Here is a 15338-nt window from a genome sequence, read left to right on the forward strand (position 1 = left end):
ACATGAACTCCAGAGCTTTCCGAACAGCACACATCATAAAACAAAACATAAATCATCAATACATTTCTTGAAATACAAGAGAATAAAAATGTGGATAAGAAAAAACTGGGCCTTCCTAGTAAAAGAGTGATTCTGCTTATCAGTGACACACTAGGAAAAGGCAGAACTTTGTGACCTTGAAGAAAAATACTTATGGATTTCCTCTTAGACACAGAATCTAGATTTAACCAGATATACAAGCTCATGCTTATTTAATATGAAAGCAGAAAGGGTTTCTTTTTTTTTTTAATATATTAATTAGTTTATTTACTTTGTATCCCGACTGTAGCCCCCTCTCTCATTCCCTCCCAATCCCACTCTCCTTCCCTCATCTCCTCCCTGCCCCTCTCTAAGTCCACTGATAGGGGAGGTCTTCCTCCCCAGAAGGGGTTTCTCTGGTGGAAAGACAAAACGGGGAAAGGCAGGAAGAATAAGTATGTGTGAAAATAGGTTTATTATTTAAGTTAAAAAAAAAAAAAAAGTCAGGAAAGGTTGCACATACTTGTAATCCCAGCTGGGGCAAGAAGACTGTGACCAGCTCAAGGTGAGCCTGTGATGTAGTATAAGACCCATACTAAAAACAAAATAAAAATCATGATAATAGTTTAGGAGCTTGAATCACAACAGTCTCAAAGAATGAATCTCAAAGTAATTCCAATTTCTTCTATTAAAGCTGTCCCAATATAGCAGATGTCCACAGCCAAACATATTTGAGTAAGACAAATATACTGAAAACTTACCTATGTATGCATGGACTTTACTGACAAAGCCCACATCCATGGTTCCAAAGTGTTGATTAAAAATAATCAAGGAGCAAGACCACTTACTGATACTAAAGGCTTTACTTTAATAAACCAAATATATTTACAATTTATACAAATGTTGAATCAACAAAAATAAAAAAAGAAAAAAAAATCACGAGATGCAAAACCAAGACAAGTTCATTGAAGACACCACTGCTCTACAAAGGACTCAACGTGAAGCGAACTCCAAGGAACAGAAAGGTAAGCTCACAGTTGGGCAAGTCATGACCGACATCAGCAGCTTGCTCCTCTATCCCACACCTGTGGCCTCTGTGTGGTACCCAAATGTAGACAGGTGACTGTCTATTGATAAACTTGTCTTCTCTTTGTAGATTCAAAGCAGTTCTGTGTCAAGGTTTAGAAATAGGTTTCTTCAGTTGGTTTTTGTTGTTGTTTTGTGTTTTAAATTATAACTTTTCTATTTCTACAAATTCCAAACATTTGGCCCAATTCAACTGTAAATATGAAGCCATAGTGTTTTCAGTAGATGACCTCATAAACGGTAGCCTTTTTGTCCCCTGAGCCGGTGACTATGTATTTATCATCCACAGAGATGTCACAGCTAAGCACTGATGAAGATTCTTTGGACTGTAAGAAAAAAAAAACAGGAGGAGAATATTTAATGTGTTCCATTTCTGAGGCCACCTCATTATTGTTTCAAAGGCTATAAGGCAGGTACTTCCATACCTGGAATATGCTGGCTCCATACGGTGTCCGCCAGGCATTGAGGAGGTTGTCTTTTCCAGTACTCACAAACCACTTGCCTAGAATTAGCAAAAGCACATGTAATTTAAGTGCAATTAAAGTTCCACCATTGAAATTAATTAAAAAGAGCACTATTTTTCGTGTGTGTGTGTGTGTATGAAGGCTAGGAAACATGTGAAGGTGAGAGGATAGCTTTTTGAGACAGAATCTCTATATTACTGTTTCTATTGTACCCTCTGAGCTTCTAGGCCTGTCTTCTATCTCTGCTGCTTATCACACTATAGGAGTGCTGGGATTATATATAATTCCTATCTCATCTAGCTTTTAACATGGGTTTCAAAGACTGAGCTCAAGTCATTGGTCATAAGTGCTTCTTCTTCCCATGTAATTACCTAGCTAGCCCCAAAGAGAACATTTCTAACATATTGAGTACCATGTTCAAAGCGTTGCTCTATAATCCAAGCAAGTTTCAAATCCTTGGTACGATCAAAGAAGTTGTCAGGGGGCTAGGGAGATGGATTACTGAGTAGATAAACCTGTATAAGCAGGCCTACGAGTTCAGATTTCTAGCATGTGGCCCTGTATACTTGGAATCCAAGCCTTAGGGACAAGTGGGGGAAAGGCATAGTACAGCTAGTCCCTGGGCATTTGCTGGCCATCTAGTCTAGACAAAAGACAAGCTACAAGTTTAGTGAGAACTCTTGCCTCAAAACAAGATGGTGAGCGGGGGTGGGGTGGGGAGGATAAATGATAAAGACCACTGGCTTCCATACCCACCTGAGCTTATTTAAAAATGTGATGTGTGCTAGTACAATGAGTCATTCAATACATGGCTCAGCATCATAGCCATTTTCAGTATTATGGAAACAATGAGAGCAAAACAACTAATGTTCAACTAATGTAAAATGTTTTCAGATGCATATAGAATGTGCAATTAGTGTCAGCCACACATGCACCCTTATAGCCAATGAACAAATATTTGACCATAGAACGCACAAAGACAGTTTCCACATGGACTTTTCCTTCTCTGTTCTCATTAGAGAAAAAAAGAGTCTGAGTGCAGCGAAACATTCTTCTGACCCTGGTTGCTTGTTATAGTCAATACATGATTTCTATGGTTGCGCTGTTCTAAATAGAATTAACTCCCACACTTCAGAGCATGAACAATTACTCCCCACCCCCCAATGCAAGTGTGCACCCAAAGCTTATTTGAGTGCCTGCTGACTTTTCTCAAATTAACAAAGCAGGCTGAAACAGACATTACTCTGCAATAAGGGGTCATAGAATTACTGCATCCAGCTGTAAGGAAAGGCATTCCCCCCCCCCCCAAGTTACCATTTCTAACCATATTTATTTAAAGTATTTTCCCATTTAGGTCATTGACACGCTTATAGACAAACTTACCACAATAAGCAAATTTTAGGGACAGCACGCAGCTCTCATGGAGGTGTAGCTGGTACTTGTCAGGCTTGTTCACGTGCAGAACTTCCACATTGCTGCTTTCCATGCCCACAGCAAGCCACTCCCCAGTTGGACAGTATCCCAAGGAGAAAATCTGTTATAAGTAGGACAAGATCACTGATGATTTTAGCCAATAAATCAAGGAGGAGTTGCAAAGGGTAGCAAAAGGGGTTTAATCAACCAAACACAGACTGGGAAGGGGATGAGATGCAACCCTGTTTAGAATCCTTTTATTGAACAAATGGGAAACTAAATAGCTCCATCCATGCTATAAAATAAGAAATTATCTTTAAGAATAGCAGGGAAAAGTCATCATTAAGAGACACTAGCTAAAATATTTGTGTAAGAAATACAATGTATAGGATCTATAATCCAGTGTTTGGAGTGAGGATGGTAGAACAAAGACTGGCCAGGTGCTGATAATTGCTTATGGCTAGGCAATGTAACTCTCATGTAGGGTTGCATATGTTTGATATTTACAAATATTTGAAATGTTCTTAAGTTTAAAACTGGTGACCAAAATTAACATCCTGCATATTCCACACAAGGGTAAAACAGGAAATATTATAAAACTAAAACCAATAGTCATCTAAAATTAGTATATGTGATAGTTGACACAATCGAGAATTATCTGGGAAGAGTTTCAGTGAAGAACTGCCTGGATGTGGTCAGCCTGTGAAAAATTTTCTTAGTTGGGTTATTTGAGGTGGGAAGATACAACCCATGTAGACACATGTACATAATCAATTCAGAGGATGGGCCATGGACTGAATAAGGAGGACACAGAGAGTGAGTGCTCAAACCTGTATTCAGTATTCCCTTCCTCCTTGATCCTTGACTATGGATACAAAGTGACCACCTGTCCTAAGTTCCTGCCACTGTGACTTTCTAACAACAATGGACTGTAGCCTGGAATGTTTATCTAAAAGAAACCCTTTTTCTTCTAAGCTATTTTTGTCATGGAATTTTATCAGAGCAACAGAAATGAAACTAAAACAGTATATATGGTCGTTTTCACCATTTTTATTATTTATTTTTATTTTATTATTATTTTTATTTTTATTATTATTACATGGGAAGGAAATAAGGAGGGAAAGGAGGAAGGGAGGGAGAGAGGAAAGGAAGAAGTGCTGAATAATAAACAAAAGAACAACTCTACCATGAGGAAAACACCAGAAAATGGCAAGCACTGCCTTTGTCAAGTAAGTCTAGATCTAGACATGGGACATTTGACTACTTCTCCAAAAGTTGCTATGTTTACTTACTATCTTAAAACTCCAGTCAGTCATAGCAGTATATTCTTTTAATCTTAGTACTCTGGGGCTGAAGTAGTAGGACTGACTTTCATTTGAGGCAAGCATTCTGAACTAAGCTACAGAATGAGGCCCTAGCTTCAAAAACACTTCTACAGATCTAATTGGCCATGATATATATATATATATATATATATATATATATATATATATATATTTTACTTAAAAACACTTTTATAGAATATATTTTGATCATGTTTTCCAGCCCTTGATCCTCAAAGATCCTCCCCACCTCCCTAATCACCCACCTCTCTCTCTAAAATACACACAAACACAAACAAAACAATACAAATACAAACAAGCAAAATACTAATAAGACAAAAATATGACCAAGCACTCACCTGTGAAGTGAAGTCATGCTGTTGCAGCTGCCGCCCTTCTCTCAGGTCCCAGGACCTCACAGTGTTGTCTAAACCGCCTGTCCAGAGCTTGGTGCCATCATTAGAAATGTCAATACAGCTGGCTCCGTCTGTGTGGCCCTGGAATTGCCTGATAAAACAAACCAGACTGAATAATGATTTCCTGCCAGAGCTCAAGGTAAACATGTTGTGTTGTTAGTTTTGGACTCACTGTGTGTCATCTCAGTGTCTGTTGGTGTGCATATCAAACTAACCTTCCCCTGAGGAGCACAGGAAACAGGCCCTGCAGGTTCTGTTTCTTTTTTCAAGATCCAAGGTCTAGAAATGAGATGGCTTTGCAGGCTGCTGCCACAAGTCAGGTATGCTATGGACCCTGATAAACAGACCCAGTGAAACTCTTACCAGGTCTGGAAAAGAGTTTAAGTACTGAGAGACAATAAAGATAAACACACAAAACCCAATTTCCTTAAGAAAAAGATAAAGACCGGTCCTCAGTGGCAAAGGCTTGAACCCACAAAGAAGAAAAGGCTCATTCCCAGAACACACTCATTTAGAAGAGAATTGACCAGCAGTGCCCTTCCTGCCAGCACAGCATAACCTCTCCTGTGTACTCAGCTTTGCCCTTTTGTATCAGAAAGTGCCTTGCATTAGGAAATGTGGGCTCCCAAAGACCAAGGGTCAAGCAGGTCTCCTGACCTTAGAGGTGGTAGGTAGAGACAAAGAAAAGGACTGAAGAGGACAGATGATTGCCAGACCCCATCCCCAGGGCAAGGCTTTCTTTACAGGGGACCTTTCATGCAACATTCAAACAGCATCCAAAATCAACTATACGGCAGGGATTTCTGACCTGGAAGGACATGAGGCAACAAGTCAAACTGGCAGTGGAGAGAGCAACAGAGCACAGAGCGGCCTGGGGATGGCAAATGGGGAGGGTACATGCAGTGACTTTCTCAAACATGAGTCTACATGCATATCTCAAACATGAGTCAGGGCATATCAGAGAGGTCAGGACCCACCTGCAGAACCAGAAAAGCCCCAGCATAGAACTGCTTAGGAATTTCAATGGCAAGAAGGTCCTGTCTTTCTCTATGCCCCCCATACCTTATTACCACAGAGCGCCAAACATAGATTTTAAAAGTGCAAGGGAAGGAAAAATCACCATTGCTGCCCTGAATTCTTAGCCAAGATATGAGCCAGAAAACTTTCTCTCACAAGCAAATCTCTACTTCAGATCCTGCCCCTATTAGTTCCCTTCTCCCACATGCCCAGTATTCCCTGTGGTTACCTAGTAAATGGACTTCAATAGTACTAACTGGTCTCTTCATGATTACCCTGGAACGAAGGAGTCCTTATAATACCTTTCTTCCTTTTGTCTCTGCAAACAACTCTCACAACCTTTTTTCTTCATCCCGACTTATAACCTCTTCAACTCAAAAAATTATTAGTTCATTCCAATCATCTTTCTCTGTGTACTATCACACTAGATGGGTGTTCCTCAGCCTCCCCATCCACATACATCCTAGAGTGACTGGGAAGTTGTTGACTGTTAAGAATAGATTATGTCATAGGAAATATAGGACTCCTTCACACAGAGTAGCCACTGGCCACACATTGTCAGTCCAAGCTAAAAGATATTTAAAGCACCCTCCCCCCACATATATGTCTGGTGCTTACTCCAGAAAAACAGCACGGAGAGCAGAATGCCAGGTCTAACTACAGGACCAGAGCAAAGTGCCTTCTGTGCCTGGGGTACCTCATCTATAAAGTAAAGGATAGAGGTACAGAATGCCTTGATTTTAAATCTTCCTGTTTCTACTTCTCAAAAGCTGGGGTTACAAGTCTTTACCACTACACTTGAATTAAGTGCTTACTCTTAAAAATAGTTTCTGGAACACATCTGGTATGAACACTAAACGGAACCACACTAGCTGCTAAGGGAAGAGAGAGGATCTAGAAGCCAAGCAGAGGCTGATGTGTTCCCATGTGGAATGACCCTCTTAATCACCTATAGAGAAATACAGATATTTTAAAGCTATTTTTGTGGTTTCAATTCATGGAAGCTCATTTGTCTTGTGTCAGTTGACTTCAATTTGTACAAACAAGACTCTGGCCAAGCTCAAAACATCTAGACTGGAGGCCCTCATATTATTATTTACTCCACATTATGTTGTTCCTTGACACAGCCATATCTGCTATCTCAATGTGGACCAAAGAATGGGAACATGAAGGAAATAAGGTCTTGGTGACACTCTGGCATATGCCAAGACTACACTTCTCACCCACAGATGGCCACACTATACCTTTGTATCTACACTCAATAAACAGCATCTTAATTGAGGCTTCCCCTAGGAAGGCCCCTGTACTCACCTCACCAGGGTCTGGTTGTGCAAGTCCCACACTGCGATGTTGCCATCACTGCAGCATGAGAAGCAGACCTTGGAGTCAGGGCTGATGGCCAGAGCGTAGCAGGCAGGGGCTGAGGATGTCAGCTCTGCCTTTATGCGGGGGGTTGGAGCTGCAAGGTCCCAGATGGATAGAGTACTGGCTTCCCCTCCCACTATGAGAGTACAACCATCAGGTAGCAATTTACAGGAACGGATGTAGTTATCTCTATTCTGTGAAATAACAGAATGTAATCACTGCAGAGCATTGCCAACTGATAATACTGGGTATTTTTAAATGCTGTTCGGGTTTTTAACTTCAAGAGAGACACTTTGTGGACACTCTGCTTAAGACAAGGTCAAATTGCCATTCTCTTCTTCCAAAGAATAAACAAACTCACAGGGCTGCTCAGCTGTTTTCCTGACTCCCAACTACAAAGACACACTGAAATCATCTAGGTGGAAGGCAGGTGTAAGTGTACTTCCCCTCACCATCATTTACTGTTGGATATGCAGACTCACAAAATCTGCCTTTGTTTTCATTTTTCCTGACACTGCCCAATGAGTACTAAGTACTTACTAAGAATTTAGTGGCTTGGCTTTATCAATATTAGTGTGGCTTTTGTTCTATAGAACCGTCTTGATCAAAAGGGCAAAAGAAATATAAAAGGTTATCAAAGTCAACAGAGATGGAGGGACAAAGGGTGCCATCAGTACAAGTATGCACTACCATAGCAAAACCACAACACACGCATACATAAGAGAAATACAGAGAGACAGAGAGAGACAGACACAGAGAAAAACAGACAGACAGACAAGACAAGACAGAGAGACACATGCTTGCTAGGTATTTTTCTCTAGAAGGTCTGCCCTTCTGGTTTGTGAATAACATCTCCCCGATGTGTAGGCAGGTCAGCCCGTCCATAGTCTGCTGAAGACTAACATTACAGGTCCGGCAATCATAAGGCAAATGGGTGTCTTTAGGTTCTTGATGGGGTGGCTCAGTGTTTTAGGAGACAACTCTTTCTGTTCCCATCTTACTAAAACAATGACAGAACGGCAAACCATCTCCCCCACCTCCTCGTCAATACCAAACTTTTTGGAAGGGTTTTCATGTCATATTAGCAAATGTTGACATTTATCTGAAGTTTACAGGGAAATCTGCAGATGAGCAGATTGCAGGGGTCAGAGTCCACATTAACTGCTTTTTTTTTTTCTACAGCATGGGACACTATCTTAGAAAACATGTCTCCAAAGTGAGCTCCAAACCACAGCAAAACATCTCCAAAAATAAACGTATCAACACTGGAATTTAACCACTGTAGTAGCAGTAATGGAATCCTGCCCAGTTTGGGAAAGGGGCAGGAGCTTGAACAGCTAACATAGAAAACAGAGGGGCTTCTAGTCCTTCCTAATGGAAGTGAAGCTCAGGCCCCTCATGCTCGCTCACCAGACAATCCAGCTGAGAGACGGGGCTCTTGTTGCCAGGGTGGCTGATGTCCCAGACCTTAACGCAGCCCTTGCCACCTGTATACACGTGCCTTGTGGGGTTGCTGATGGTCACTGCACACACCACCTCCCCATGGTTGAGGGTGTTGATCTGCCGAGCATGTCGGGGGATCCCAGGTCCAATGAGGGCATCAGGGGGAAAGGGGACAGGCTGCATCTGGCCATCAGCAGTAACATGGAAGGAATATGCTCTACATGAAAGAAAAGAAAAGCATACTTATCACAAAGGGAGCCTTAGACTGGAGAATGGGAAAGGTGAGGCTTCCTTGCCATGGTTTCTCCTTCTGAAATCAAAACAAGTTGATGCATTTATGAGTGGAAAACATTTAAAGTCTGTATTCAAGCTACTATTTTAAAAATATCTAAGACACATAAAACTCTATTTAAAAACATAAAAATTGTTCATATAAATTTTACGAAGTATTCTCTCAAATCTAACTATTAAAAATTTTTTCTAAAGTAAATTAGTCTTCCATATACTTACATGATTCCTTAGTATAATTTAAAATACTTAAGATAAAGCCTTTAAAAACTCTAATCGTGGGGCAGGAGAGATGTCTCAGAGGTTATGAGCACTGACTTTTCTTCCCAAGAGCCTGAGTTGAATTCCCTGAAACCACATGGTGGTTCACAACCATCTACAATGTGATTGGATGTCCTCTTTTGGTGTTCCGGTGTACATGCAGACAGAGCATTCATATACATAAAATAAAAAAAAAAAAGCAAATCTTAAAAAAAGAAAACTCTAACCATCTAACCATATAGTAAATTATGTATCTTAATCTTAAAATAAAAACAAACAAATAGCTTTTGAGAAAGAGGCTGAAGGAAGATGTTAAGGGTATTGGCTGCTCTTGCAGAGATCTTGGGTTCTATTTACAGCACCCAAATGGTGGGTCACAAACATTGGTAACTCTAGTTCTAGGGGATCCAACACCCCCTCTCTGCCTCCATGAACAGATATAGCTGGTATTTTAACATATATGCATAAAAATACACATAAATATAAAATAATTTTTAAAAACTTTAAAAACAGCTTTTAAAACATTATATTAAGCTTTTGACTCAAACTTCTTTTGCATAGCCAAGAAAACATAAAAGAGTCTTGTATCAAGATGACAGAGACAATTTTTCTTTTTTACCTCAGAACCACCAACCCCAATTTTATCTGATGCAGACAAACAACCAACTGAAAGAACATCTTCCCAGTTCCATGATAGCCAGGGCAGCATATGCTGGACAATGAGAAGCAGAAAGAACTTGCTGAGAACACTTTCAATCTACTTGAAAGATGGGTAGGAGAGGGAAACATCTGCAAACTTTCTGCAAATTTTGCTGTGAACCTAAAACTTACCAAAAAATTGAAGTTTCTAACATTTTTAAAAGTAAAGCAAAGGAACTGTGGACAGCTCAAGGCTGAGCCCTACCTAAGATGTGTAAGAGCAAAAGTTCAATAAAAACAATACAAAAAAGAAACCAGGTTCAGGCTACTACGAATAAAGCTGCTACAAAAATGGTTGAGCAAATGTCCTTGTTGTGTACTTGAGCATATTTTAGATATATGCCTAGGAGTGGTATAGCTGGATTTTGAGGAAGTGCTATTGCTTGTTGTCTCAGAAAGCCCCAGATTGATTTCCAAGGTGGTTGTACAAGTTTACATTCCCACCAGCAGTGGAGGAAGGTTTCCAATTCTCCACAACCTCTCCAGCATGTGTTGTCACTTGAGTTTTTAACCTTTGCCATTCTGATGGTGTAAGGTGGAATCTCAGGGTTGTTTTGATTTGCATCTCTCTGATGGCTAAGGACGTTGAGCATCTCTTTAGGTGTTTCTCTGCCATTCTATATTCCTCTACAGAGAATTCTGTTTAGATTCGTACCCCATTTTTTAATTGGATTGCTTGATTTATTGCTTTTTAACTTCTTTAGTTCTTTAGCCCTCTGTCAGACATAGGGTTGGTAAAGATCCTTTCCCAGTCTGTAGGCTGTTCTGATGACAGTGTCTTTTGCTTTACAGAAGCTTTTCAGTTTCATGAGATCCCATTTATTGATTGTTGCTCTAAGAGCCTGTGCTGTTGGTGTTCTCTTCAGGAAGTTGTTTCCTGTGCCAATGAGTTCAAGGCTCATCCCCACTTTTTTTTCTAACCAATTTAGTGTGTCTGGTTTTATGTTGAGGTCTTTGATCCACTTGTACTTCAGTTTTGTGCAGGGTGACAAGTATGGATCTATTTGCATTTTTCTACATGCAGACATCTATTTAGACCAGCACCATTTGTTGAAGATGCTGTCTTTTTTCCATTGAATGGTTTTGGCTTCTTTGTCTAAAATCAAGTATTCATAGGTGTGTGGATTTATTTCTGGGTCTTCTATTCGGTTCCATTGATCTAATTTTCTGCTTCTATGCCAATACCATGTCGTTTTTATTACTATTGCTCTGTAGTACAGCTTGAGATCAGGGATGGAGATACCTCCAGGTGATCTGTTGTTGTACAGGATCATTTTGGAAATTCTGGGTTTTTTTTTATTTCTCCATATGAAGTTGACAAAAATTGTGGTACTTTTACACAATGGAATACTACTCAGCAATTAAAAACAAGAATATAATGAAATTTGCAGACAAATGGTGGGATCTAAAATATATTATCCTGAGGAAAAATGGTTGAGGATGCATAAAGTCAACCCAGGATCCCAGGAACAGAAAGACACACATGGGAAGCCTATATGGCTGCTAATTTATCAGTCCTGGGTCCTGAGAGGAAGCTGGATAGCCCAATGTGTGTCAGAGCCTCAACACATGAACAAACCAGAACAAACACACAGGCATAGTGCTTTCCTCCAGGGATCCACAGGAAGAAAAACAAGAGGGGAATAGAGATGGCTGGAATTAGTAATTCATCCACAAAAATAACAGGAATTTTCAACAACCCATATCATGACAATGTCAGAAACTCCAGAGGAGACTGTCTTCCCTACTGGCTGAGGAATAAGGAGTAACAACACCAATCAGGATGGAGAACTTTCAAGCAGAGAGTGAGCACAAGCATCTTTCCTTATCATCAGGGCATACATTTCTGTCCAGGTGGATGCCTAAAATAAAACCCGTACCACACTATAGTTACCTTCCTAACACACAATCTACAGTCAAGTTTAACTTACAAATCATGAAAAGTAAAACAGTAATAATAATAATAATAATAAAAACAAGTATCACATATTCTAATCAAATCACCACCCATATACTTTGAGGCCCTTATTATTAAGGATACAAGCACCACAACACACAGACCATAATATGAGCATGACAGGGATGGCACCACTCAGGAGGCAGAGGCAAGGGAACCTTGAACTCTGAATTTGAGGCTAAGTTGGGCAGTACAGTGAGTCTGTGCCCCCATGTATATACATTCAGTGTATACAGAGCAAAACCAATGGATAAGAGAGCAACTGATTTCCCAAGTGACATGAAGCAAATCTACAACTCAGAATGCCAGAATCTCATTGTTATATACCACAATATACATACATAACCCTGCTTTCCATACAAATAAAACCTGTTTATTTATTGTGTTGATCTGAAACTCCAGTTAAGTGAGGAATAAGAGCTTTCAGTGAAGTGGTTACCACCAGCACTCGAGCTAGATATATAATTACATGCACATCTCTGTACCTGTATTACACTTTTAAAACTGATTTACTTATTTCTTCAGAAAGTAGAGGGAAGGTCTCCTAACCAACTCACTCCCTACATTAAGTCCACAACTTGGTTGAGAGCCCAGACTTTTATGGTAAATGAACCTGACAGGGGGCACTCGCTTCCTAGCTGCATTAAGTGTATATGGCCTTACTGACTAGCTTGTCTGCAGCTTATGATTTGTCTGTTTCCTGATCCCCCGGGCAGAAACAACACAAAGTAAGTTCAGTCTGGTTCTAAGGGGTTGTTGTGAGGATTGAGATGGTACTAGTGGACACCCAGAAAAAAAGCAGTGCTGTTAAACCACCATAGATATAACAGCCAATGAGGCTCTGCTGAATATCCTACCAGTGGGCAAGCACAAGCCACTACTATCAGGGGATCCAGGAATGGAGGAAAGCACAGGTAGGAGCAATTAGGCAAGAAACAGATGACTCAAGAGGTAAATAAGTCACAAGAGCAAACACAGTGATGTGTCTATATGTAAAGATAGGTAAAGACTTGAACAAATGTCCCTAGAAGAGAAGGACACTAGCAGCAAACTGTGAGTCAGAAACTGAAAGATCTGGGGCCTGTTGAGAGCAAAGGGCTTTTCATTTATTGGGCAGATGGTAGAGGTGAAGTGCTAAAAGAAAAGGGTCCTCTCATGAGGTTCTTCCCAGGAACAGTAAGCTGAAAAGCAAGAATGCATTCTGAGTAAACAGACTGGCTTCTGTTGACAAAGTTATGCTGTGTTCTGCAACCAAAACAAAATGGGTGTTGACAGACTTGTCAGTGGTCTGGAAATAGATGGAACTGCACATGCAGAATCCAGAAAACAGTAATGAAACAGAGACTCTGGAGATGAAGGTCAAGTACCTATTGCTCAAGGACATGGCATTGCTGATATGAAAGTCCTTGCAGTATTAACAGGTACCAAAAGCCTCAGCAGTTCAAAACCTTCACTAGCTCTCCAACCTCTTTATAGCTTCTAAGGTCCTCCAAGATTTTAAAGTCAAACCAACTAATCTTTCCCCATAAGCTTCTAAGCCACTTGAGAGCACAAGCCTGTTCCCAAAGCATTACATCTTGCCACATCTTCAAGATACTTCATATTACTTGAAATTCTTCCCTTCTGCCCAGAAGAGCACCCTACTCTCTCAGGTACACATCACGAAGGCCCATTTGCCCCTCCCTGCAGATAGTTCTTCCTCTAAATCTTTGCCACAGCACTTATCACATGAAACATCACTGCCCTGATGTTCCATAGTTCTTTAAGTACAGGTGCAGTGTCTTGACCAGTCCATAGGAGAACTGGCGCATGACCACTGAGTCAGAGCAAGTCATTTGCTCTTGCCTGATCACTTTCAGAAAAAAAAGAAAAGAAAAAAGGTGTTAAAAAGGATATTGCCCAGACAGAATCAGCATGAGGAGTCCAAGTACAACATACTACACATTTTAAGTATGCTGGGGCAGGACAACAGAGCAAGCAACATGCCCAAAGGTTTCTGAGGGAAATATGCCTACTTTGAACTTAATTCTAAAATCCTAGCAAAAGAACTACCTGCTACAGACAAATGTGAACAATAAATACACAGGCTACACTTTTATCTCATATAAAGTCATTTCTGAAGATGGGAGAAAGGGGGTCAAAGAGAGACATCTATAACCACATACCAAAGAAAATCTTAGCTTCAAAATAGCCAAAAGACCCAGGAGTTGAAAACAAGTTAAAATAAATAGCAAAAACAAAACACAGATCAGACACTGTTTTTAGCAGACAACAGACTTCAAAAGCCAAATATCACTGTGGTGGTTAATTTTATTTGTCAACCTGCCCAGTCTAGGAAATGGCTGGAAACATTCCAACTGTGACTGGGAGGTGTTTCTGAAGAGATTAGCATCTCATTGGTGGACAGAAAAACATGATCTACACTCACCAATATAGGCAGGTAACACTGGCCATTGTCCAGCTCACTGAGGGGCCAAAACAGAACAACAACAACAACAAAAAGCTGAGAAAGGGTTAATTCACTCTCTGCTTAGGCTGGCCTGTCACCTGCTACTGCAACACTAGTACCTTGGTTCTCAGACCATCAGATATGGACAAGAATTCCAGCTAAAACTGCTATATCTTCCCTATCACTCCCAGTTCCTTTTCAGACTCAGAACTGCACAGTCAGATTTCCTAGTATTCCAGCTTACTGATGGTAGACCATGGGATTTCTCAATTTTCATAATCATGTGGGCCAATTCTTCCTAAAGAATTTCCTGTCTATCATATATTAGTTCTGTTTCTCTGAAGTAACCTAACAATATCATACTAAGAGAACTAGGTTTTCAAATACACTAAACAGGCTAGATATGTAAAGCAGGCAAATCATCAGAGAAGGCAGAGGGAGATGGGATGAAAGCTGTTGGTGCTGAACTCCCTCTTGGCTGAAAGCTACTGTAAAACAGTTTCTTCCTACAAGGTAATTTCTCTCTAACTTTTATTTTCCCTTTAGGCTCTAGACCCCAGAAAGAATTTTAAAGCCTAATTTAAACTCTAAACAAGTGGGTAGAGGACTCCAGAATTATGTGCCTGGCCTTCACACACAGAGAGAAATAACTTGAATTACCCTACAATCTCAAGTCACACTATAATTAGTCTGAGTTAAGACAACCCCAAAGGTGGTCATGGGGGTGGGAAACATGGATTTATTTATAGGGAGAAAGGACATGCTACAAGAAAAGACAAACACACTTTTAAGTTTCCTTGTCAAGGATCCTCATAGATTTCCTAGAACTAGGAACACATTCACATTAAGCTGACTGAATACCAACTACATCTCAGGGGTTCAAAAATAAAGTTACGATTTTCTCTTAGAAATCGACTAAACAGCTAGGATTTCTCCCTTAAAAATGAACTCAAAATGAACTCAAACTGTGAAGTGCAAAAACTATCCACATCCCTTCAAAAAGGATACATCAAGAGATCTTATACCATGACAGGCTCACATAGCCTTATTAAATGCAATAAACATGATGCATTGACACATTTAATATTTATCTACATCTCACTGCTTGAGGGACAAGAAAATTTTGGGAACCTTAATTCT

The 15338-nt window shown here is 40.2% G+C and overlaps 1 protein-coding gene across 14 annotated transcripts in view; it reads right to left on the reverse strand.

Moving 5' to 3' along the window:
* Nucleotides 1-862: 862 nt before the first annotated feature.
* LOC110561700 (TLE family member 1, transcriptional corepressor) overlaps nucleotides 863-15338 on the reverse strand; it is an 83494-nt gene continuing 69018 nt past the window's right edge. For all 14 annotated transcript variants that reach the window (XM_060365716.1, XM_060365714.1, XM_060365717.1 and 11 more), the window contains 6 exons: nucleotides 8512-8761; nucleotides 7048-7295; nucleotides 4663-4810; nucleotides 2952-3102; nucleotides 1530-1606; nucleotides 863-1430 (listed from right to left, as the gene is read on the reverse strand). In XM_060365716.1, the coding sequence (XP_060221699.1) occupies nucleotides 1323-1430; nucleotides 1530-1606; nucleotides 2952-3102; nucleotides 4663-4810; nucleotides 7048-7295; nucleotides 8512-8761 (982 nt within the window). In that variant the 3' untranslated portion in view covers nucleotides 863-1322. The remainder of the gene's footprint in view (nucleotides 1431-1529; nucleotides 1607-2951; nucleotides 3103-4662; nucleotides 4811-7047; nucleotides 7296-8511; nucleotides 8762-15338) is intronic.

This window comes from Meriones unguiculatus, chromosome 12 (genome assembly GCF_030254825.1).
Source record: "Meriones unguiculatus strain TT.TT164.6M chromosome 12, Bangor_MerUng_6.1, whole genome shotgun sequence".
Lineage (NCBI taxonomy): Eukaryota > Metazoa > Chordata > Mammalia > Rodentia > Muridae > Meriones > Meriones unguiculatus.